This window comes from Artemia franciscana, chromosome 8, assembly GCF_032884065.1.
Source record: "Artemia franciscana chromosome 8, ASM3288406v1, whole genome shotgun sequence".
NCBI classification, from domain to species: Eukaryota; Metazoa; Arthropoda; class Branchiopoda; order Anostraca; family Artemiidae; genus Artemia; species Artemia franciscana.
This window is the reverse complement of record NC_088870.1, coordinates 50,957,059-50,979,767: the sequence shown is the minus strand read 5'-3', so window position 1 is coordinate 50,979,767 and position 22,709 is coordinate 50,957,059. Positions and strand designations below refer to the sequence as shown.

At 34.7% G+C, this 22,709-nt stretch overlaps 1 protein-coding gene and 1 long non-coding RNA gene across 2 annotated transcripts in view; one reads left to right on the top strand and one right to left on the bottom strand.

The window, feature by feature from the left end:
* Window positions 1–16,737, top strand: part of LOC136029844 (uncharacterized) — a 96,202-nt gene extending 79,465 nt beyond the window's left edge. Inside the window, exon 3 of the long non-coding RNA XR_010618128.1 lies at window positions 16,436–16,737. This is a non-coding gene — a long non-coding RNA (uncharacterized LOC136029844). The remainder of the gene's footprint in view (window positions 1–16,435) is intronic.
* Window positions 16,738–19,635: 2,898 nt separating this feature from the next.
* LOC136030711 (uncharacterized) lies at window positions 19,636–20,013 on the bottom strand. Its single transcript, XM_065709783.1, has one exon. It carries the CDS (start codon window positions 20,011–20,013, stop codon window positions 19,636–19,638), a length of 378 nt encoding a protein of 125 aa, XP_065565855.1.
* Between the last annotated feature and the right edge of the window lie 2,696 nt (window positions 20,014–22,709).

Genomic DNA, 22,709 nt, shown 5'->3' with positions numbered 1-22,709 from the left:
TCGTCGTCGATCGAACGCAACTGGATTGCCAAATTCCTATTTTTTCCAGAATAGAAGATCGCTATAACCCCCTACATCCCCCTGCTCAAATCCTAGCAATAAGTCAGATAACCTTATCGGTGTGTCTTTGGCTATTAGAAATTTTTCTAAATAGTATTTTACTATACTATTTTAAATGTAAGATAAGATATACTCTCCAAAAAAAATCAAATACTGTGCATCAATCCCCAAAAAGGCTGCAAGGCCTGTAAAGGGGGGGGGGAATTGTAGTTAAATAAAAAATCATAAACAGTAAATAAAAAAGAGGGACAGAGAAATGGGGAGATAGAAAAAGATTTTTGCGATTTTTAAAATTTGATTACGGCAACTCAGCAAAAACTCAAAGGACCTGGAGCAAAGACCCGCTCCAATGAAATCCATACCATTAATAATAGTAATAATAATATTTGAAAAAAAAAATGAACAATAAACGAAAAATTTATACGGAAACCAAAAAGTTGTTTATAGGTTGTTTGAAAGCGCCAAACGAGAGCCATTTCTGAGCTCAATTAGGAAGGCCATTTGACATAACATGACACGCAATAAATGATTAAATTTGCATCTTATTGTTGAAGTAGGCGAAACTTCGACTTTCTGAGGGCTACAGACAGTGACGTCAATTGGTATGAAGGGTGAGATCAGATCTCTTCCCCCTAGATTCCCCATCTCAGATTTTGAGAAATACTTTTTTGAAGAGTATTTTCGTTGACAAAATGCTTGATTTGCTATTTGCATCAAAAAGTTTACAGCGACTAGCGACATTGAATATACAGAAGATTCTTGTTTTATTTTTTGGCTTTGGATTTTATTTGAATTTAGAATATTTGAGTTTTTATCGTTGTTTTCTTATGGCTCCTTTATAGGTTGCGAAAATGTATGCGGAAATCTCAAATTTTTTTCTTCCTCAGCTCTTAAGAAATCAGAGGTTATCCAAGGATTTAGAGGAAAGGCTCTCTTAGGCTTTCGTTTAGGAGGCAAAACAGAGCTAATATCAAGAACAGTTTCTTTGAAACACTTATAAAAAGTAACACATAAATGACAAAAATCAGAATCAATCTCAAAGTTGTCCCCAAGAATGTTCTGCCGTTCGCGACTTAAGGAGAGATAATTCTGCCTCGAGTTCTATTCACAGTCTTACTATAAGTAAGACTATAAGTCTTGCTATAAGTAAGACTTGCTATAGTAAGACTTTCTATAAGCCTCACTATAAGTAAGGCTTACTATAAGTCTAAGACTTACTATAAGTCTTACTATAAATAAGACTTACTACAGTAAGACTTGCTATAAGTCTTACTGTAAGTAAGACTTACCATAAGTCTTAATATAAGTAAGAGTTACTATAAGTCTTATTATAAGTAATACTTACTGTAAGTCTTACTATAAGTAAGACTTACTATAGTAAGACTTACTATAAGTCTTACTATATGTAAGTCTGTAAATAGAACTCGAGGGTCTAATGATATGTTCTTTAGGTTTGGTAAGGTAGAATTATCTCTCCTTAAGTCACGATCGGCAGAACATCACTGAGGACAACTTTGAGATTGACTTTGATTTTTGTCATCTATCTGTTACTTTTTATAAGTATTTTAAAGAAGATGCTCTAAAAGCTAGAGTAGACAGATAAATGATCTGAAATATCTAAGGCATAATTTTGGATCAAAGTGGCCGTTCTGGAAATATTGTCAATGAAAGGCGCTGTCAATCATTATTTACCAGTTGAGATTCTTTATCGAAGTTTTGTAATCCAAACTAGTCTCTCGTTTTTTATTATTTTCAAAATCCAATTTGTTTAGCCTGTAAACATAAATTTGTTTGACTCGTAAACCTATATTTGACCTAAATCCAAGGCGGAACATTCTTGTTTTTCGAATAATTGAAAGGAGATCTTTCTCTCAGATTTTCTAATCGTCAGAGGAACATAAAATGTTTTATGCTCAGTTCCTTTCTCCTCGAGAACCATAATTTTAGGTGTAGAACTCGAATGTTTCTTGTGTTTATTTACTGTCTAATTCTTTAATATTTCTAGATATACGAGTGGAAACATCTCCAGGCTTATCTTGGACAGTTAATCAGTTTTGAAAAAGTGATAAATAAGTAGATATCTTGATCAACCTTGAGGGCATCATATTGGTGTTTTAAAGTACCGGCTGTTAACCATTTTTCAGGTGTTATACCGTCTCTGCGGAGGCTAAGTAACTTCCAAGGCCGTCGGTCGTTCTTTATCTGAAGCAATGTTGTTGCAGAAGAATTACTGCATGCTTTTTGGGGTAGTCAAAAATATAGATGGCATTTATGCAAATCCCAAGCAAGGGTACCAATCGTGGTGGAGGGATCTCTCCTCCTTCCTTTTTTTTTAAATTGCTCTTCTCTGTATTTTCGTTTAAAACTGGAACAAATGCCACCCCCTGCTTAGATTTTAAAAGACCATTTCTGTATCTTTATTCCTAGTGCCTCTCCAAGCAAAATTCTTGTAGAAAAAATAAAATCGGGGTAGTTTCAAGCATTTTCAAGCTGTGCTTCCACCAGTCAGTACTAGTAGCAGCAGGAGTATTGGATTTTAAAACGCCACAGACAGTAATGTCACCAAGCAGAACCGGAAAAAAAATCTAAAAAAGTTAAGCTGATTTTAATTTTAATTTATCAGGGGGAGCATTTAAATTCAACTACTGCTACAATTACTAACAACTCACTCCAGTACCGAGCCGCTTGAGGCTAACACAGCTACGCAAGCTTCTCGATCCAAATCTGTTCAAATCCTCCCTCTTTACATCCTCCCAGGAAGTTCCTATTTACCTTAAGTCTTTCTTTACGACATCCTCCCACAACCGAGGTCAACCTGCTTTCCGTTTAGACCTGGACGGTTGGCAGAAAAGGACAATCTTTGGGCTATCTGTAATTCTTCATTCACAGAACGTACCCAAGCCATCTCAACCTTTCTCTCATTATAGCCCTAGAAAGTAGGATTGAACCACATTTTATGGTTAAAAAGTGCGGATTAAACTTGCTTGATTGCCAGTTTAAAACACGGTCAGTCAGTTGGATACCCAAGACAATCCGTTGGGAATTTCTCTGGAACACATCTAGCAAATTAAGTTAAGCATTTAAATTAAAGGTCTTTTTTTAATTTGGTTGCTGAGGCTGCTGCTGATAATTGTAAGTAAAAGTTAAACAAATATTTAAAGAAACTGTCTTTTGAGGCACATAGTCGGAAAAAGGAATCTTATTGTTTCAGAAAGGGGCCTGACAGTCCTTAGAAGCAGGGTCAAACTATAAAAAGAAGATTAACACCGAAACCACCATATCTAGAAGCCAGTATGTACACAGTCTCATCTCAAAATTCACATAAAGTCGTTTTTAGCATTGCAGTACTGATTTCTCTTTTTTTTCACCACCGCTAGTGACTATCTAGAGAATTGTAGCGTGGTAATTCGTGACTTATTCTGAATAAAAAGTGTATGACTATGTGATTTTTGTAAACTAAGACAAACATAGCTAGGAAAAAGGCGCCCAGAAGCCGCCAATTTTTGAGCCATTATTTTTCTTTCCAAAAGCACAGTGATTAGGGAATCGTTTGACAGATTTTCTCTTTTTTAGGGGGGGGGTCTGTTATTTATAGAGCCTGTCTTACAGAGTCACAAAAAAACACCATATGAATTGAACATGAAAATTGTTATATTTTATTTCATTCTATATTTTTCCGATAGCTTTATCAGTCTACTGAATGGCTGTAAAGTGATGGCTATTCGATAAACCGTCATGTAATGTGTTTGCATGTCAGCTGTTTAATAAACCTATTGTGACCGAGCCAAACATGTTGCGAAAAACAGCTATTTGTGTGCCATCTTAAGATAGTGGGTTTTACTGGGTGTAAGAGGCTGGTAAGCTTTTTATGTTTTCTATTTCAGTTCTCCAGCTTTCTATTCAGGGTGTAACCATTTCAGGTATAAAATCACTCTAGTCTGCTCACTTTATTTAGTGCCAGCTCTTGTGTGGGTAAAAGCGATTTCAAGGGCCCACCAGCTTTATTAGCCTACTGAATGTTTATTAGCCTACATGTAATTCGTTTGTATGTCAGCTATTTAATAAGCCTGTTTTGACCGAGCCAAACATGTTGCGAAGAACAGCCATTTGTGTGCCATCCGAAACAATTGGGTTTTACTGGGCATAAGAGGCAGGTTAGCCCATTTTACAGACTGAGACCCTCTATGCATTGAAACAAAATTAGTAGATTTTTTTAATATGGACATAGTTTAATATAAGCGGGTTTTCATCTTCTTATCCTCTTGACATGAATGGACCCGGCAGCCCTCGTTCCGGCTACTTTTCCTGCTCAAGAGTCACCATCGAATTGTTTTATTAACAGCCAATTTTTCCCCTTTCGCAACACGGTGCGATAGTATGATTGACACACCATGGGAGGCCAACGATTGCCCCTTGGCTAGGGAACAGTTTACTTATGTGCGATCTGTGCTTACATTTCTGCAGGAGATGTGGAGCGATCCCATTTCTTCTTCTAAAAATTCTGAATTTATGATTGAGTAGTATATAAAGACAAATCCGCTTTTTATTCCTATTGATTTAGAAATATGTTTCCCGAAAATAAAAATAAAAGAAAAGTAAAGAGCTGCAGTAAAACCTTAAATGACCCAATATAAAGTCAAATTTAAAACGAAAGCCAAATTTAAAACGCAAGCCAATTTTAAACATATGTAAGCCAAATTTGAAACAAAAAGAAATTATTGTGAATGAACAAATGAACTAAAACGAACATAAATTAAAATAAATAATTACTTAAAAAATGGATCTCACTTAATACGAGAAAGGTAAACGAAATGCAAAGGGTAAACGGTAATAATAAGGTAAGGCGAAAGGTAAATGGATTAATAGGCGAAAGGTAAAACGAACAGAAATCAGATCAATAATCAAGTGAGAATTAGTAACGAAGGAAGTTACCTCAAATAAAAATGGGGTAATTACCCTTTAAATCGCATAAAGATCATGGAGTCTTACTCTTAAGTGAAGGTAACCCCCTCTATTTATATGGGAGAAACAAAAAAATGCATTGACATTAAGGATTAAAAATAGCGAAGTTTAAATTCAAAAGTCTTTTAAACAATTAAAAAGGGGCATTAAAACTCGGAAAGGGCAAAAAATCACCCTGAAATAGAGGATATACGTCCCGCCCCCCTCAGCCACTTCCTTGTAAAGCTAGTGAAAACTGATTATAATTTAAAGGATATCCAATTGGTAATCGCAAAAATTTCATTGCACAAGAAGCAAAAGTATTTTAATGATTCAAGAAATTATCGAGAATATATTGTTTTAAGGTAAATATTGGCTGTACAAGTTTTCTGTTGTCTAACAGTTTTCATGTTCGATGAAACAATACAGCTTTGCTGCGGTCAATGCTTAAGGTCACGAACAGTTTTCCTGTTCGATGAAACAATACAGCTTTGCTGCGTTCCATGCTTAAGGTCACGAACAGTTTTCCTGTTCGATGAAACAATACAGCTTTGCTGCGTTCCATGCTTAAGGTCACGAACAGTTTTCCTGTTCGATGAAACAATACAGCTTTGCTGCGTTCCATGCTTAAGGTCAAGCTTTATCCATCACAAAGGAACATAAGAAACACAAGGAAACCTAAATATTAGTTTTCGGGGGATGAGCTTGTCAGGAGAAACTATACAATGGGTGAATTTGCCGGAATTCTTTTTATATGTCTTGCTTTCTCTTTTCCGTCTCAATTTTACGCGCGGAGTTGTTAAGGGTAATTGTAAGGGGGGAACTTTCACCGGGATTGATTTGTCTAGACGATATTTCGATGGGGAGGGGATTTCCCGTGGAGGTGAGGCCAGATTTCCTGGAATTATTTAAAAAACTATCAAAAACTAAATACAAAAACATGTTTTTTCAACTGAAAATAAGGAGCAACATTAAAACTCAAAACGCACAGAAATTATTACGTATATAAAGGGGCTTGCCCCCTCCTCAGCACCACATTCTTTACACTAAGGTTTGAATTTTGTTCCAATTGTTTAAGAAGAATAAGAACAAATTATTAGAACAATAAGACACTTTTTTAAAAGTACCAAAAACTTTAGCGTAAAGAGCGAAGGGTTGAGGAGAGGACAATCCTCTTCATATACGTAATAGTTCCTATTGCTTTTAAGTTTTAATGTTGCTTCTTACTTTCAGTTGAAAAATCTTTTTTTTAGTTTATTAAAAATTGTAAAAACAAGCTTTTAGTTGGAGGGTGGAGACATGCCTACAATAAGAACAATGTTAAAAGTATGTAGCTCATTTGCTTAGATTTCAAACTAGCAATATTTTACAACTGGAAAATAGGCCCTGTCCCCATTTAGTGATGCCACTTTAAGCCACAAAATATCAGTATCAGTTTCAGTATCAGTTTTTTCTGGAGAGACAAATAATCCCTATTTTTAAAAATCTAAGAGAAAATAAAAAGACAATCCAATTTTCAAGGAAGTAAAAAATCAGCAGGAGTATTAGTAATTACATCAAAATTGTGCTTTTTTTTAATTTTCTTTTATTTCACTTATTTAATTGTGCTTTTTTTGGTAATGCTCGTCTTTTCATAGCCAATATAATAGTAATTAAACAGGCAAACGAAAATTCAGGAAGTAAACACACAAAGGTTTGAACTTCCCCCAAAAAAGGTCAACATGATCAACTGATCTTTGAAAATATTAATGCTAATTTTGTCAAACCTCAGTGTTTGACAAAATCTAACAGTGACAATTCGCAATTCTCAAAAACTGGGAAAAGGGTTTCATTAGCTTGGTAATTGAAACCCCTAGTACCCTCTTTAATAGTCGATAGACTGCTCCAAACACAAGGGCCGTTGAATTTGAATAAGAAGTATTTTTAAATTACTTTAAGAATTTAGCATAAAAATTGAGGGCTGAGGGTGGGGCAGTCCTCCTCATATAAAGAATAATTTCTGTTCGTTTTATGTTTTAATGTTGCTCCTTAATTTCAGTTAAAAAAGCTTATTTTTTATTTAACTGCAGACAAGAAACTAATTAGTTTGAATTTAAAGTGTATTCATTTGACAGGCTTAAAACTTCATACAAGAAGCTTTAAAACGAATTAGGTTTTAAAAGGTGGAACTATTTATCGTTCGGGAGATTCTATATTTCCAAACAGCCCAACCTTTTGGGTCAAATAACCCGACCTTCTTAGAACGAAAAATTAAGAGAGAAAAACGGGTTTTATTCAAATAAAGTAATGACAAAGAACGAAATGAAAAAAATAACAACATATCAATTAAAAAAAAAAGAATTCGAATCAATTCCACGTCCAAAACTCTTTATCAACGAAAAACAAACGAGAGAAAAAAAAATTAAATTAAGGTAAACTCAACCTATAAAAAAGGACAAAAAAAAACAAACAAATAAATAATTTTTATATTAATGCTAATTTTGTCAAATATCAGTGTTTGACAAAAGTCAAACACTGATGTTTGATTTTTGTCACATTTCTCAAATCTAACGGTGACAATTCGCAATTCTCAAAAACTGGGAAAAGGGTTTCATTAGCTTGGTAATTGAAACCCCTAGTACCCTCTTTAATAGTCGAAAGACTGCTCCAAACACAAGGGTCGTTAAATTTGAATAAGAAGTATTTTTGAATTACTTTAAGAATTTAACGTAAAATTGAGGGCTGAGGGTGGGGCAGTCCCCCTCATACAAGGAATAATTTCTGTCCATTTTATTTTTTATTCTTGCTCCTTCATTTCAGTTGAAAAAGCTTATTTTTTATTTAACTGCAGAAAGGAAATTAATCAGTTTGAATTTAAAGTGTATTCATTTCACAGGGTTAAAACTTCAGACAGTAGGTTTTAAAACGAAATAGGTTTTTAAAATGTGGAACTATTTGTCGTTCTGGAAATTCTATATTCCCAAATAACCCAACCTTTTGGGTCAAATAACCCGTCCTTCTTAGTACGAAAAATTAAGTGAGAAAAACAGATTTAATTTAAATAAAGTAGTGACAAAGAACGAAATGAAAAAAAAACAACATATTAATTAATAAAAAAATCGAATCGACTCCACCTTCAAGACCCTTTATCAACAACAAAAAAACGAGAGAACAAAATTTTAACTAAATTAAACACAACCTATAAAAAAATACAAAAAAAACAAAACAAATAAATAAAAACTCACATCTTAATAAATTCCAAAATACTGCAATCACTATAAAAGCCTGAGCAATCACAAAGAAATGACAAACAATTATGTCTGGTATATCAAATGGCGTCTCGTATGATTTCACAATGACAATGAGATCTAGAAAAAAGGAAATACTACATTTACTTATCATTCATTTCATTTCACGTACTTTCCATATGTTTTCTCATTTCGTTCTTTATCTAAGCTATTATAAATTAAACCCGTTTTCCTGTCTTAATGTTTCGTAAATGGAAAAGCAATGTGGTCTAAGAAATTATTTGCTTTTTAGAATCTACCTAAAAATAAAAATAAATTCCACCGAATAAAAAGTAAATAAAAGCAGCTAATAAACGTATCGAACTTGCAGTATTTCGTAACAATTGGAAATATGCCCTGCCACCGTTTAGAGAAGCCACTTTAATCCCCAAAATCAATTATACTGGAAACCAAAGAATGACTCCAATGAAAACCGATAGAGTGTCCTGGTTACAGTCTAATTCCTAAATCCACACCTAGTGAATTGAATGAATAGGCGAAGGTTCGTAATTGGCCCCATCGCTGGGGCTTCGCTTTCCAGATGAATGCACTCACGCTGAACAACAATAAGTTCCTGATTGAATCCCAAGTTCCTGAATCAACAGAAAGGATCTTATTGGATGGTGGAAACAGTGAAATTTACCACCATCTGTTTTAACTTACGGTTGACACGAATGGAATTTAAATAAAATCCTCGGTGACAGCGGCCTTCAATTAAATAAACCTTATTTGCCACTCTTTCGTTATATTTTTAATTTTTGAAAAGCACCAAGTACTGTGAAAACTGATTCTGTGGAATCGGTTAAGAGGGAACTTAGACAACCATATATATCTTCAAAAATTAGGTAAAATCGGGAACTCCATTTTTAATGAGAATACATTGTTCAATTAAATAAACCTTATTTGCCACTCATTCGTTATATTTTTAATTTTTGAAAAGCACCAAGTACTGTGAAAACTGATTCTGTGGAATCGGTTAAGAGGGAACTTAGACAACCATATATATCTTCAAAAATTAGGTAAAATCGGGAATTCCATTTTTAATGAAAATACATCCATGCTATTTTTGGCAGTAGTGAGCCTCAAAAATTTTAAAAATAAGAAGATTGGGTAAATAATCAGCAAAAGCTAAGCTAAAAGCTTATTGTGCAGAACAGCTTAGGAAGGTGTAATTTCGCAGTAAATGTGCAGCTGGCTTTGGGAAACAATAGATCGTTTGAATTTTTACGGATGAAAAGAGTTGTCAAATATATGAAATTACTTTCTTTTATTTCTTTCCATCGTTCAACGTGGCAAAACTGATACAAATGTGATACTACCACACAAATACATAATTTTGAAGCTACTAAAGAAAAATCTTATCAAATCGTTGTTTTCAGGTATGAATAAAACGAAGATTAGCCTAAGGGTCGCAACATGTTTTATTTGATGTTCTTTGTAGTTTAATCATCGAAGGATTTTTATACTAAAGTGAAAATGTAAAAAAAATAATTGTGTTTTAATACAGAAACTAAATAGTGGATACATCGTGCCCATTTGGAGCAGACCAGAGAATTGGTCTAGGAATATTGATTCAGCAGGGTTGCCACCCTTAGTGATCTATCATCATTTCTAGTGATATTTTATATTGCCTAAACAAAAAAATAACTAAATCAGTATTAAATCACTAGTTTATTGAAGAAAATCACTATACCAGCCAAAAAATCCCTAAAATCTGGTGATTTTTTACACCGGGTGGCAACCTTGCAGGCTTGGGGTTATGAGATGCAGGGCTTTGTGGCCATTTTTCTTTCGGGCCCTTCCTTCTGTGATTTTCTTAGTTACACTCATCACAAGTTCATCAAATGCAGTGTTTTGACTTTTCCTGATTATTCCCACGTTTTTTTTTCGAATTTGAAGAAAGGTTTAACTATTCTTCTTTTTGTGTCTTCCCAGATAGGCTAATAACACATTTTGAACCGTTATATCAAAAACAAAAGGAGGTATTTCACATGTACATAATTGCTTTAATTTTATTTTTAATTCCGATTTTCTATTTACAGTTTAAACCTTTAATTAAATTTGTAGCTCAAATATTAATCCAATTTTAAATCGGTAAGTTTTTAATTATATTATCATTTTTTTTAATTTGATTTCTTATTAAAATTTTTAAAGAGCCTATTTTTTAACTATTCATGAGAGTATTTTTTTGTTCGTCAATTTAAATAAGTAAATTCTACAAAAAAAATACCCTGTAAAAAGGTATTGTGGCTTTATTTTTGTGTACTGTATCTTAATTTATACTAAAAATCCTTTGAGACAGAGGTAATCAAACATATTTTTAAATCCAGCTAGATCTTGTCTGCCCTATTTCCTGGAAACTGAAATTCCTCCCCAAGTACGTGACACACATGGACTATACAACCAGTGGGTAAAGACCCACCAAAGACTTATTACTTCCTCGCTTATTTTCAGAAGAAGTACAAAACGCGGTTTTTGCTTTGGGCATGACAACATCTACTTTCAAGAGGAAATCTTTCTCACGTCATAAATACATCCCCACTCTGGTTGTATCTCCATTCTATCCCCATTCCATCTGGGGATATGGTTATATCCCCATTCTATTTTTATCTCTTCTGTATGTATTTCATCTTCTGACACAGATCCGCTATCTTAGAGTAATAGTTCAAAACCTATTACATGATAATCTTTTCCTCAAAGATCATTTTTATGTTGCCAACCTTCTTTGAGATTTAAAGTGGAACTCAACCCGTCGGCCTAATACAAACAGGAATAGAACAGATACCGGCTGAATTTCAGATTTCCAAATTCTTGCTGCAACCATTGCCTAAAATGTTTATTCACTTATCTTTCTGTCATCTTTGCTATAAAAAAAAAAAAAAAAAAAAAAAAAAAAAAAAAAAAATGCCCATGGTGATATAATGGGGAGTTTTCTTTAGTATATCTTTACCTTTATGGTACAATATGGTGGCTATTGGTGGTTAATATGGTGGCTACTATGCGGCTCATTTTTTAGTTTTTATTGATTCGGGAAAATTGGCTCCAACTTTGCCCTTCCGCCCCCAGGATTTTGATGAAATTACGCCACTGATCTCCAGGCATTGCAACATGCTACCGTTACTTTTATTCCCTCCTTAATCCTAGGGCATGAAAGAGGGGCTACCACAAAACTGCCAACACCCTAAGCGCACAAAAAAATAGGAGCTACATTAAAGTCTTAATTTTCATGTTTAGTTTAACAATAAAAACCTGAAATCTATATCAAGTAAACAATTGTTAGGAATCCCATTGCGATCCATTAAAGCATGGAAATACCAGCACGGGCCTTGAATAGCGCAATCAATGCAATTCCTAGTTTCACCTGGCCCCGTTATGAAGACATCAATATTTGAATGGCATGAAAGAATACAATACATCCCGACACTCTTTGACCACAGTTCGCTTCCGCGCGGAAAGGATGATACTTAGTTTTATTATTACACCTGGGGTGAGAGACAGGAGTAGCCCTTTTGGATTGTGAAGAATCACTTATTTCCCCCTGGGATTTGAAAATATTGACAGGGGTGTGAATCTATTCCGTTAGTTTGTAAAGCGTGGAATCTATGACCAAATTTGGGATCACTATGTCTATTTCAGTTTCGGCTAACATTTTTTTGATTGAAACTAGATGATTTAATGTCATAAAATCATGAGTGTTTCTGCGTCCTGAAAGAGCAAGAATGTCAAACAGTTTGGACTAAAGCAGTGATTCACAATTGTGGTACGCGTACCAGGAGGGATAGGTAGAAGCCTGTGAGGGGGTACGCGAAAAAAACACCAGTAATAGCAGAATCGATATCTTGGCAGGATTGCCAAGGAGATTAGGTAATGTTCCGCAATGACGTGTATTTAAAGTTTAACGTTTAAATAGTATTAACGTTAAACTTTTTTTAATGAAGAAATTCAACTATTCCCGGTTTAGATAAACTGTCTTGAGTATGGACTTTCTTTCACATCTGCTATCGAGTAATATTAACACACAACGTAGCAGTGTCTTAAGGCCACCGCGGCTTTCCGCCACCACACATTTTCCGCCACCTTTCAATTCAGGTAGGTCAGAATAGATATAAATATAGACATAGACATAAGACCAGCCATGGACATAGGTATAGACATAGACACAGATATAGACAAAAGCATAGGCATTGTCATAGATATAGACATAACATAGACTAACCTAACCTGTCTATTGTGACCCAACTAATCATCTTGATTATGCAAGATTTCCTGGGTGGTAGAAAACATACGGTGGCTAAAAACCACTATGGCGTTAAAAAACCCATACCAACATACAGTCATTTAATTATTATTGGTGAATGTGCAGTTTTCAGCATAATTTTTCTAGGATTTAAGTGAACACATTACATGCTGCCTTTTCTTATTCTCTCTTATAATTCAATAATGTCTTCAATGGGAAGTTCCATTTTGAGCCCTTAAAGGGGCTAAAACCTAACCTAGTTTTTAAAAAGAGCCTGAAGCAGAATTTAAGTCATTTTGAGTGGTTTCTGGCTCTTTTTCAAATATTTTACAAATTTTTATTTATAATAACATTTTACCATTAAGACCAATGAAAATAATAATTACCATTCCTGAATCAACTACAGATGACAACTTTTTTTTTCACGAGCCAGTTTTCTTTGAAACACGTTCTTAAACTTGTGGCTTCTATGGACTGTTTTGATCCCTTTTAGCCCTTTAAGGGCTCAAAATGTAATTTCTCATACTCATTCACGTTCTTAATGTATTTCTCATTCGCAGAATCATTCGCAATGCTGAGAAAGCAAACACATTTCGCAGTCAATATATCAGCGTCTATATCATGAAGCGGGTAACTTGCCTAATTATTGCTTCGCTAGCAACAGCCCAATTAGTGTTCTTATTATTATTTCATATTGTTATTTAAATAACTGAAAATAAAAATAAAAACTCCCACTAATCTCAACTTTTTATCAGGGCTGCAGCGGTGGTTACAATCTAGTAAAGAACAAACCACGACCCATAGTAACCAAGACTTTAAAAAACAATATTTAATGGAAAAAACTGGTTAGTGAAATAGAATCACCATTTGTAACTGATTCAAGTAACTATTATCTCTATAACTATAACTATTACTGCCTAAAATCCAAAATGTCCTTTCGAAAGAAAAAGGAAAGGATAGAAAAGCATCGCTAATAAAGCCTACAACTGTCTATCCCCTTTCATAGCTCAGAAACTAGGGGTGTCATTTGGGGGAGGCAAAAAAGTTGCACCCAAATAATGTGGAGAAGTTTTTTATATATCACAAGCCCCTTGACTAACCAAATGACTACCCTCCCAATAAAAATGTTGGAGATTCGCCCCGGTCAGAACTTGTTGAAAGGGTATTTTCAGCCTATACATTTATCAAGAGCAAACATAGAAATTAAGTTGATGCTATTTCAACTTTTAGGCTCTACCTGTCATCATTTGGTCCAAATTTTAAAAAGCTGAGCTTTAACATCCAAGCTCAAGGATCTCATTAAGAAGTATTAAGAAGTTCGCCAAACGAAAATACTGAAGCAAACACAGAAAGCGAATATTTCGAAAGAACAACCGCCTCTCTTCTTCAGCGCGAACAAAATAATAAAATCAAGAAAAAAGCAAAAAAAAAAAAAAAAAAAAAAAAAAAAAAAAAAAAAAAAAAAAAAAAAAAAAAACTTATTAAGAAGTTGTTTGTTCATAAATGTAAGCATCAAGTTTTCGATTTCATGTTCATGTTCAAGTTTCATGGTCATGCTGTTCAATAAATTTTCAATTGTTTGAGAAATAGCAATGAAAAATGTTCTGTTGCTTTGAAAATATCTTTAAAAAAATGTACCCAAGTCAGGTATTGTATTGTTTTCGATATTATCCTGGAATTAAGGCTACTGGGAAGGAAACACGTTAAGAAAACAATTATTACTTCATCATATGCAACGAAAAGAGTGGTTAACACATTTTGAAAGCGCTTACACTATACTTTATGCCCCACCTAAAATGCAAATAAATGGCCCAAATTAGACATTTCCAATGTATTTTGCCATGCGTCACTATTGTTTCAACCCCTGTACCTATAAATTCAATTAACGCTGACGAGATCAAGGTACGGAAAAACACATGGAAATTTTATAATTGTGGTTATATATTTGCAGATTAGGGGGAGGTTATAAAGTATAATGGAAGGACCTTCAAAGTATGTCAACTACGATTTTGTTCATATTATGAAGCAAAAATTGTTTTATTAACAAGCCATTTTATTCAGTAGCCCCGATTTTAGGCTAATACCTTATTTTCAATGACTTTTTTTCTACTTATTTTCATAGGAGGGTATTCCAAGATAAAATCTAATTTAAGAGTACAGAATTTGGAAAAGATCGGGAACAACTGGACTTAGGTGTAAAAACCCAAGATATTCGGATATTTTACCTCACGCTCAAAAACATACTATTTTAAAGAAAGACTCCCTTCCTCCAAAACTATTCTTGATACCTGCTAGAGGTTTGTATTTGTGTAAGCAGAAATGCAGGTTGGGGGCCTCCGACACACTCTTCAAGTATGCTGAGACTTGTATTTATTTTTACTATTTTTGGCTTTTCTATGTCTGTAGTTTTTGACTATCTCCCCTCTGAAAAATTTGGTCCCTTACAATGTATTTACTTCTGTACGTGCCTGGCTGTGCATATTGTATGCTTCAATTATCAGAGACCATTACACATTCCCTGCAATTGTTAACCTAAGCTATTTCAAATTAGGTTTGAAGCTAGCAAAGATGCAAAAAAGTGAACAAGCATAAAAAAAAGTACGTCTACCGACTTTGTTGACATCGCAAATTGATACATTTTACTTTTCTCACTTAACCCTATGGACCTAAATAAACATGGGTATTTCCATCTGAAAAAGAGAATTACTGAGAAATTGTCACAAAAATTGAGTATAGCCTACTAATTATGTTGATCAGTTCAGAGTTGGCAAAAATATATGGGAAGACAGATTTTATTTATAAGCTCATTTGAAATATTTCAGCGTCATTGAGTCGCATACGAAATTAGTTATAAAGGGAGATTTGCATAGCAGGGAATGTTTGTTGATAGTGTGACCTTAGTAAAGAGCTCTGTATAAAAGGGGTGAATTTCTCTAAAGAAGTTGCCATATTAAAAAAAAATCATATAATTCACCCTTTCAGAGAACCCATATTTGACATTTTTAGGTCATATCTCAAACTATAATTTGAAATATTTAAAATTTAGGGTTTATAAAGAGGAGATTATTCCAAAAGACTATATGTTCCTGCAGCAAAGCCCATTTTGTAGGTAAATTGACTCTTTGAATTCCTAATCTCCCTTACCCGTACTAACCATTTACGCAACTAAAAGATAGGGGGATACAAATCGTAAAATTGCTAAATCTATTTATGCAGATACCGTTGTTATGTCACAGTGGATTAATACACAGCTTGACAATGCCGGACCCAGGGTTCGATCACCGCCGTAGCAAGGTTAGGTGACGAACTTGCTACTTGTCCCAGTAAAAAGACCCGGCAACTGAATCGCCAATAGACACTCTATGCGCAGGCACTGGCTCTGGATAATCTTTATCCTTTATGTGCACAAATACGAATTTTTCTTGCTAACTTCAAAAATACTGTTTGTACTCTAATAGTATTAAAGGCAGAAGGGCATAAGATAGCAAAGCCTCATTTTCATAAACAACCATTTCTATAAAAAGTAGTTTTCTCTTTTGACCTATTGAAAGAATTTTTGATACAGCCATGCCATCTGTGCTTTTTTTTATGGCGCTGTCACATAAATTGACCGATTTATGATATTTGTGTCGATTGATGATATTTATTTTTCAGAGATCAATCTAAACAACGCAATTCTAAAACTATTTTGAGGATTCAGTATTCAAGTTCTTGTTTTACCCTTTATGATTTTACAGTCAAAATTTTACTTGCTAAAAAAATAAAGTCTTAAATAATAACTTTGTGTTGGCTAAGAATCCAACTAAGGTGTTCTTCAAAGACTATCCAGATTGTTGAGAAGATTGTTTAAGATTGATACTTGACTAGAAAACTTAAAAATTTAGATTGAGAGATTGATTGAAAGTGACTGATTGATCTTTATTTCATCTAGGTATTGTGGAGGACCCCAGTCGATACTAAACAATACTAAGAATTTATAGCCTGGATTGCTGCGAGAAAATACCTCAAGCTGGTCAATATTACAAGGCCTGTAAACATGTAAAATTATCTCGGATTGCTTTTTCCTGATCAAACTGCAGGCTTCACTGCGTAAGCACTGACGTAACTGAGGGATGAACTATCTTACCAACGAAGAGAAAAAATTTTTTAAGACAATTGGCACACTGAAATTGAAGACAGCGTCCACTTTCAAAGGCCATCCCTCCCCCTTATTTTATATTATACAAATTCTCTTACACGATTTTTTTTTATTAATAACTTTAAAATAAGTAAATTTTGCATATTGAGAATTAAAATAAAATCAGATTCTTTTGATTTGTGTATTGTTTTAGTACTGCCTTTCTTGAGTTTTAGTTATTATTAGCACAGGTCAGCCATTATTTTACGTTCCTAACCATGAAGGGGTAACTAGATAAAATACCTTCAACTTTTCTATATTTTTGAGTCTGGGAAAGGGCAACAGTCAAAAATTTTCCACTTTCAACCCTTAGATTAAAAAGATCAATTTCGAAGCAATTTCATTTTAGCAAGCATATCCACTTTTGTGCTAAACCGGGCATATAAAGCCCCTGTAATAAGCAATGGATTGTCATAATTTGTGGTCCTTGTCACTGGATATGAACAGACCAAATCATTCCTAAGAGAACATTCGTAGACCTTTTTTAAATCGATATTTGCCACCTTGTGTGTACTTGAAGACAAGAGACAATACAACAAAATTTGTGCATTGTAACCAAAAAAAAAAAATTTCCATCATTTGAGCAATGACTCAACTGATTAGGCGACACATTAACTCCGAGATAAGAGGCGTCTAAAGGGGTTAAAAGTGGACACCAGCACACTGTGATTTTTCTGGGCGGTGCAAAATAAATTAAAAACATCCAAACTCTCAAAAATCTTAAGTAACATATTACATTGATTGATACAATAGTTAAAATATGGAGATCATAAGCAGCCCTTGAATTAGTGCATACAGATACAATATTGTAACCAAGTCCAACGATACCAAAGCACCACCTAAGGTCCTCACAAGGCCCCAAAAAAAGTAAAGAAAAAACAAAACTTACCTAGTAAGCAGTCGTTGCTGAAGTAAAAGCCATTCTTATTTCAGAGCCCCAGTGAATAATGAGACCATGTCTCATAAAATAAGAAGAGAGGTGCCTCAAATACGAGGACCCTGCAGATCTTTTAAACACTGAGCTGCTTCAGATTATTTTCACGTTGCGTATAAAACAAGAACGTATTTTCACGTAAACACTGAGCTGCTTCAGATTATTTTCACGTTGCGTATAAAACAAGAACGTAGTTTCACGTATTTTCACGTTGCGTAGTAAAACAAGAATAGGTATAGTTCACAGTCACAACAATACGTTGAATGAAAATGGCTAAAAGGTTTGTCCTATAATAACAATAATAATAATTTCATTTTTGCCCGCTCATAAACAAAAAAAAGAGAAAAGCGGAGTAATACAAAAGAAGAAAATAAAAAAATAAAAAGAGCAAGATTAAGTAATAACTTCTTCATTCGCACTCACATATCAGGTTTCGAGGCAAAAACTCAAACTATTTTTCCAGTGCCTTTTTTTCTGCACTTGTTTCAGTCGACGGCACAACGACAATTTGGCTACCATATTTTGAGACCTTAGAACGAATATGTTTCTCTCGTAGAGCGGGTATTGAAACAAAAACTTGAGGTATTTGCAGTATACAGATCGGAGTTTTAGTCTGTCAATTTGTGACAACCAGTCCCATAGCCGAGATACATAAAGCAGGTGAGGGAGCGACCGCTGAGTAAAGCTTTGCAAGTTTAAGCTAAATTTCAGAGAGATAAGCTTCCATTAACTTGAACGAATACTTTTGGTAATTCTCTCAATTATTAGCAAAAGAGAGCTTCTGACATCATGACCGTACGTTATTCCTAGGTATTTCATGGTATTTCCAGGGAAAGTTTTCATTTGTTCAACCGTCACATATGTAGGGCCACTGCTTTGCTGCTTGCCTGCTGAGGGACAAAATTTAACAAACTCCAAAAACAAATTTTGCTATTATTTGTGCTAAACTGACTGTGTGTTGTACCATTTGTGTGCCGAAAATATTCAAGATGATTTAGCTGCATATGGTCAAAAAATGTTGACAAAGCCAAAGCAAAATTATGATATTTAACCAGATTATCATCTAAAATATCATTAAACGCATTATGTAACTAATTATTATTAACTTAATGTATAAAAATTAATTACCTGTGTAACTAATATTATTGTACTACCAGAATCAAGCAAGTAATTTTAATATGCAAAAACAATGCAACAAAGAATCAGCAAGTAACTCTTGAAGAAAAAAAGCTGTAAGAAACTGACTAACAACCTCAGCGTAGTTCTGTATGAGATTAGAAGATTTAGAATTCTTAGCTCATCTGCAGAACCTGCCCTAGCCATCTCAACCTTTCTTTCATTATACCCCTAGAAAGCGGGATTGAACCACATTTTTCGTACAACCTACTGTTTGAAATACGGTCAGTCAGCTGGGTACCCAGAACAGTCCATAGGCAATTTCTCTGGAAAACACCTAGTAAATCGTCATCCACTTTTTGGAGCGCCCACGGTTCAGAGCCATATTTGACCACTGTTATAACTGTACCTTCCAATATTCTAATCTTGGTTTGTAGACTTATCTTCCTATTCTTTAAAGCTTTTTTTTAACAGTGAAAAACACCCCGAGCGTTGGCTGTTCTACTTTTAACGTCTTCACTGCTCCCACCGGTTTTATTAACATACTACCAAGGTTAGTGAAGCTGCCCACCTGATCAATCTTTTCGTTACCCACCGTCACTTTTTCATCTTCACTTATTCCTAGCCTCAGTGACATAATCTTCTTAACAATAATTTTCACATCTATTATTGCACCCTAAACTCGTAAAACCTTTAAAAGTTCATTCATCTTGCAAACACTTTCATCGTGGATGCTTAAATCATCAGCATAATCTAAGTCCAGGAGAGTTTTTCCTCCCCATTTGATTCCATGGTCTCCCATTGCCTTTCCTATGCTCTTTAAGACAAAGTCCATCAAAATGGTCCATATAAAGGGGGATAGAACACAACCCTGCTTAACTCCTGATTTTGACCAGCTGCTAGCCTAATTTCCTACCTTAACCGTAGCAGTATTATTCTCGTACATAGCACTAGTCACGTTAATGTATTTGCCTGGTATACCATATAAGGATAAGACCTTTGCGAAAGCTCTTTTATCAACGGAATCGAACACTTGCTCAAAATCTGTAAAACTGATGACCAAAGGTGTTTGGCGGCTAAGGCACTTCTCAATTATTAACCTAAGAGTGAAAATTTGGTCGACGCATCCTCTACTTTTTCTAAAACCGTACTGTTCTTCTATTAAAACCTTGTCTACAGCATCTTTCAGTCCAAAAAGTATGATATTACAAAGTAATTTGCTACCTATGGAGACCAGACTAACGCCTCGATAACTACGACAATCACTGTTATCACTTTTCATGTACGGTGGTTTAATTCAGATTTTCCTAAAATTGTTAGGTATTTCCTCTTTTTAAAAAATCATATTCATAATCTTCAGTAGCTTAGTTCTAACCTCAGAGCCACCATATTTAACAAACTCATTCACCAAATTATCAACACCTGGAATGTTATTATTTTTAATCCTTTTAGTACTGTCGCTAAATCTTCCTCAAAAACAAATCCTCCTTCACACCCAAGGTATCATAAACTTTTTCATTTTCCTCTATATATTTTCCTGCAACTCGGTTTAGTACCTTCTCAGAATGTTGCGCCCACCTCTGTTTAACTCTTTCCATATCACTAATTGTAGATCCATTCCTATCTTTAACCGGAACTAGTCCAGATTGATTACTCCCTCTCAAATTATTAACATGCCGGTACAATATTTTACTATTATGCCGTCTAGCTGCATCTTCCAGATCCTCGACAATTTTATCCATGGCCTCCACTTCACACCTCCTTAGTCCATATTTTAATATTTTCTCCACTTTCCTTGCATTCCTTTTGTTTTTTTATGATCTATAACTCAGATAATTATTGTACAAACTCCTTCTTCTCTCTATTAAACATAAAGCTTTTTTACTAATATTCCTAACTGCAGTCTTAACTTTTTTCCCTAAGACACCATCAACAACTTCACAAATTGTTTTCTAAAATTATTCCAACCATCTTCCACATTGTCAAATTGTAACCCTCATGTTGATTATTCTACTGTTCCTGGAAAGTTTCTCTGAAATTCTCATACGAGAGTCAACCAACATCATAACTTCCCGGAGGTAGTTAACCTTCCGAAATTTCATCTTTAAATTAACACGAGGCATTACTAAATGGTGATATTTGCTTTTAACATAAAAAACAGTACTTTTATATACCCTAGTATCGTGTATTAATCCTGCCAGTCTTCGGTTTACCATAACATAAAAAATAAGGTTTGCCAACTTACCATCACGTGAACACCATGTCAACTTATGGGCCATTTTGTGACCAAACATCGTATTGGTTATAACTAGATTGTTGTACCTAAAAAATCGCAAAAGTCTGTAGCCATTAATGTTTTCTTTTCCTATACCAAGATTTTGTAATTGATTTTAGTTCATTCAGTCAAAACCTTTAGTTGAGTTTTGTTCTAGTTTTAAAGTCTCTAAGACAACATTTGGGGTCAAATGCATAATACTACCAGGTCAACCAGGTCAACAATGTCAACTCATTGTTGTATTATTTATGTATAGATGAGATGTCAAAACTTAATTGTGATTGATACTATATAGCTTTTTTCTTTTCTTTTTTTTTTTGGAGGGGGGGCTATAGTATTGAACCAGCTTCTTAACGTTACTTTTGCAAGTTGGAGTTATGTAAAAGAATCTATTCGTTGTTGAAATCATGTTCATTTGGTAAATGACCCGACACGACTGATTTTCTGCAATATATATTTGAGAAAAACAGTTGAATAATCTCGATGAGACTACAGGACGGATTGATGAATGCTACTTGAATTTGCTTTGTTCCTAGTCATACCACTCTCGGTTCTTATAGACCAGTGCTCTGCATCTAGGACCTTTCCTAGATCGTTGAAAAAGACCGAAATCCGTGCAATTCCCACAGTGAACCCACCCAAGTCGTGTGATGATTTAAGACCAATCTCCCTAACGCCATGCCTAGCAAAAGTGACATAATTGTTCATCTTGCGGCGGCTACTAGAGCAAGTAAGACATAATATCGCCAAATACCAATATGGTGGACTCCCAAAATGTAAGACGCCTATATACCTAGTCAGAATGTACGATCAGATCCTGAAATGGCCTGAAAAGCAAGGCTGTTTTGTCGACCTATCAAACATCGACTTTCGCAAAGCTTTTGATCTCCTATCACACCTAGTTGCGTGCCAAAACCAAAAACGAATGGGTGCTAAATGATTTTCTGTCCGAAAGACAGCAAAAAGTATTACCTTTACACGAAGAACTCTGTGACTCAGAGTAGAGTAATATAACCTTCGGTGCACCGCAAGGGACAAAACTGGTAGGAATAAAGTTTCTCGCCATCATCAACTACTTGCTGGTGGAACATTTCGACAAATAAAAATGTGTTGACGATTTGTCGCTCTTACTCCCCTGTCTTCTTCATGGCAATGTCCCCGCTTAACAATTCCCCGAAATCACTTTTAATCTACTAAGTTCACAGTGCTTTGATACAAAATTGGCTATTAACTCTGTTAAGTCAGAAACACTTAGACTGAACTCGCTAAAGAGAGACTTCGTCCTCCCTGAAGTTTCTTTCCCTGTTGTGAGTGAGGTGAAAATACTAGGCGTCATTTTCTCACGTGATAGCAACTCTACTACCCATATAAATAGTGCGACCCGTGAAGCAAACGCATCTCGTCAGTCCCAGAGACCATTCTAAGTTTAGCTTAATTGTGCCTGTTTCATGTAATCTAACTAAAGGATAATGTTTATTATATAGTTATTGACACTCCTAAGTTTGTCTAATGTGTGTGCCATGCCATTGAAATATGGTAAAGTAGCCTTAATCGGACTGTTTTCACCGGAGTTTACTGTGGCGCCATCTCTTTTTGCAAAATTTCTAAGTTTAACTGAATTGTGCCTGTTTCACTCAATATAACGAAAGAAAACTGTTTATTATATAATTATTGGCACTATTAAGTTTGTCTAATGTGTGTGC

Bases quoted from the DNA above. Each gene is read 5' to 3' on its own strand.
- LOC136030711 (XM_065709783.1), bottom strand. From the start codon at position 20,013: ATGAAAAGTGATAACAGTGATTGTCGTAGTTATCGAGGCGTTAGTCTG.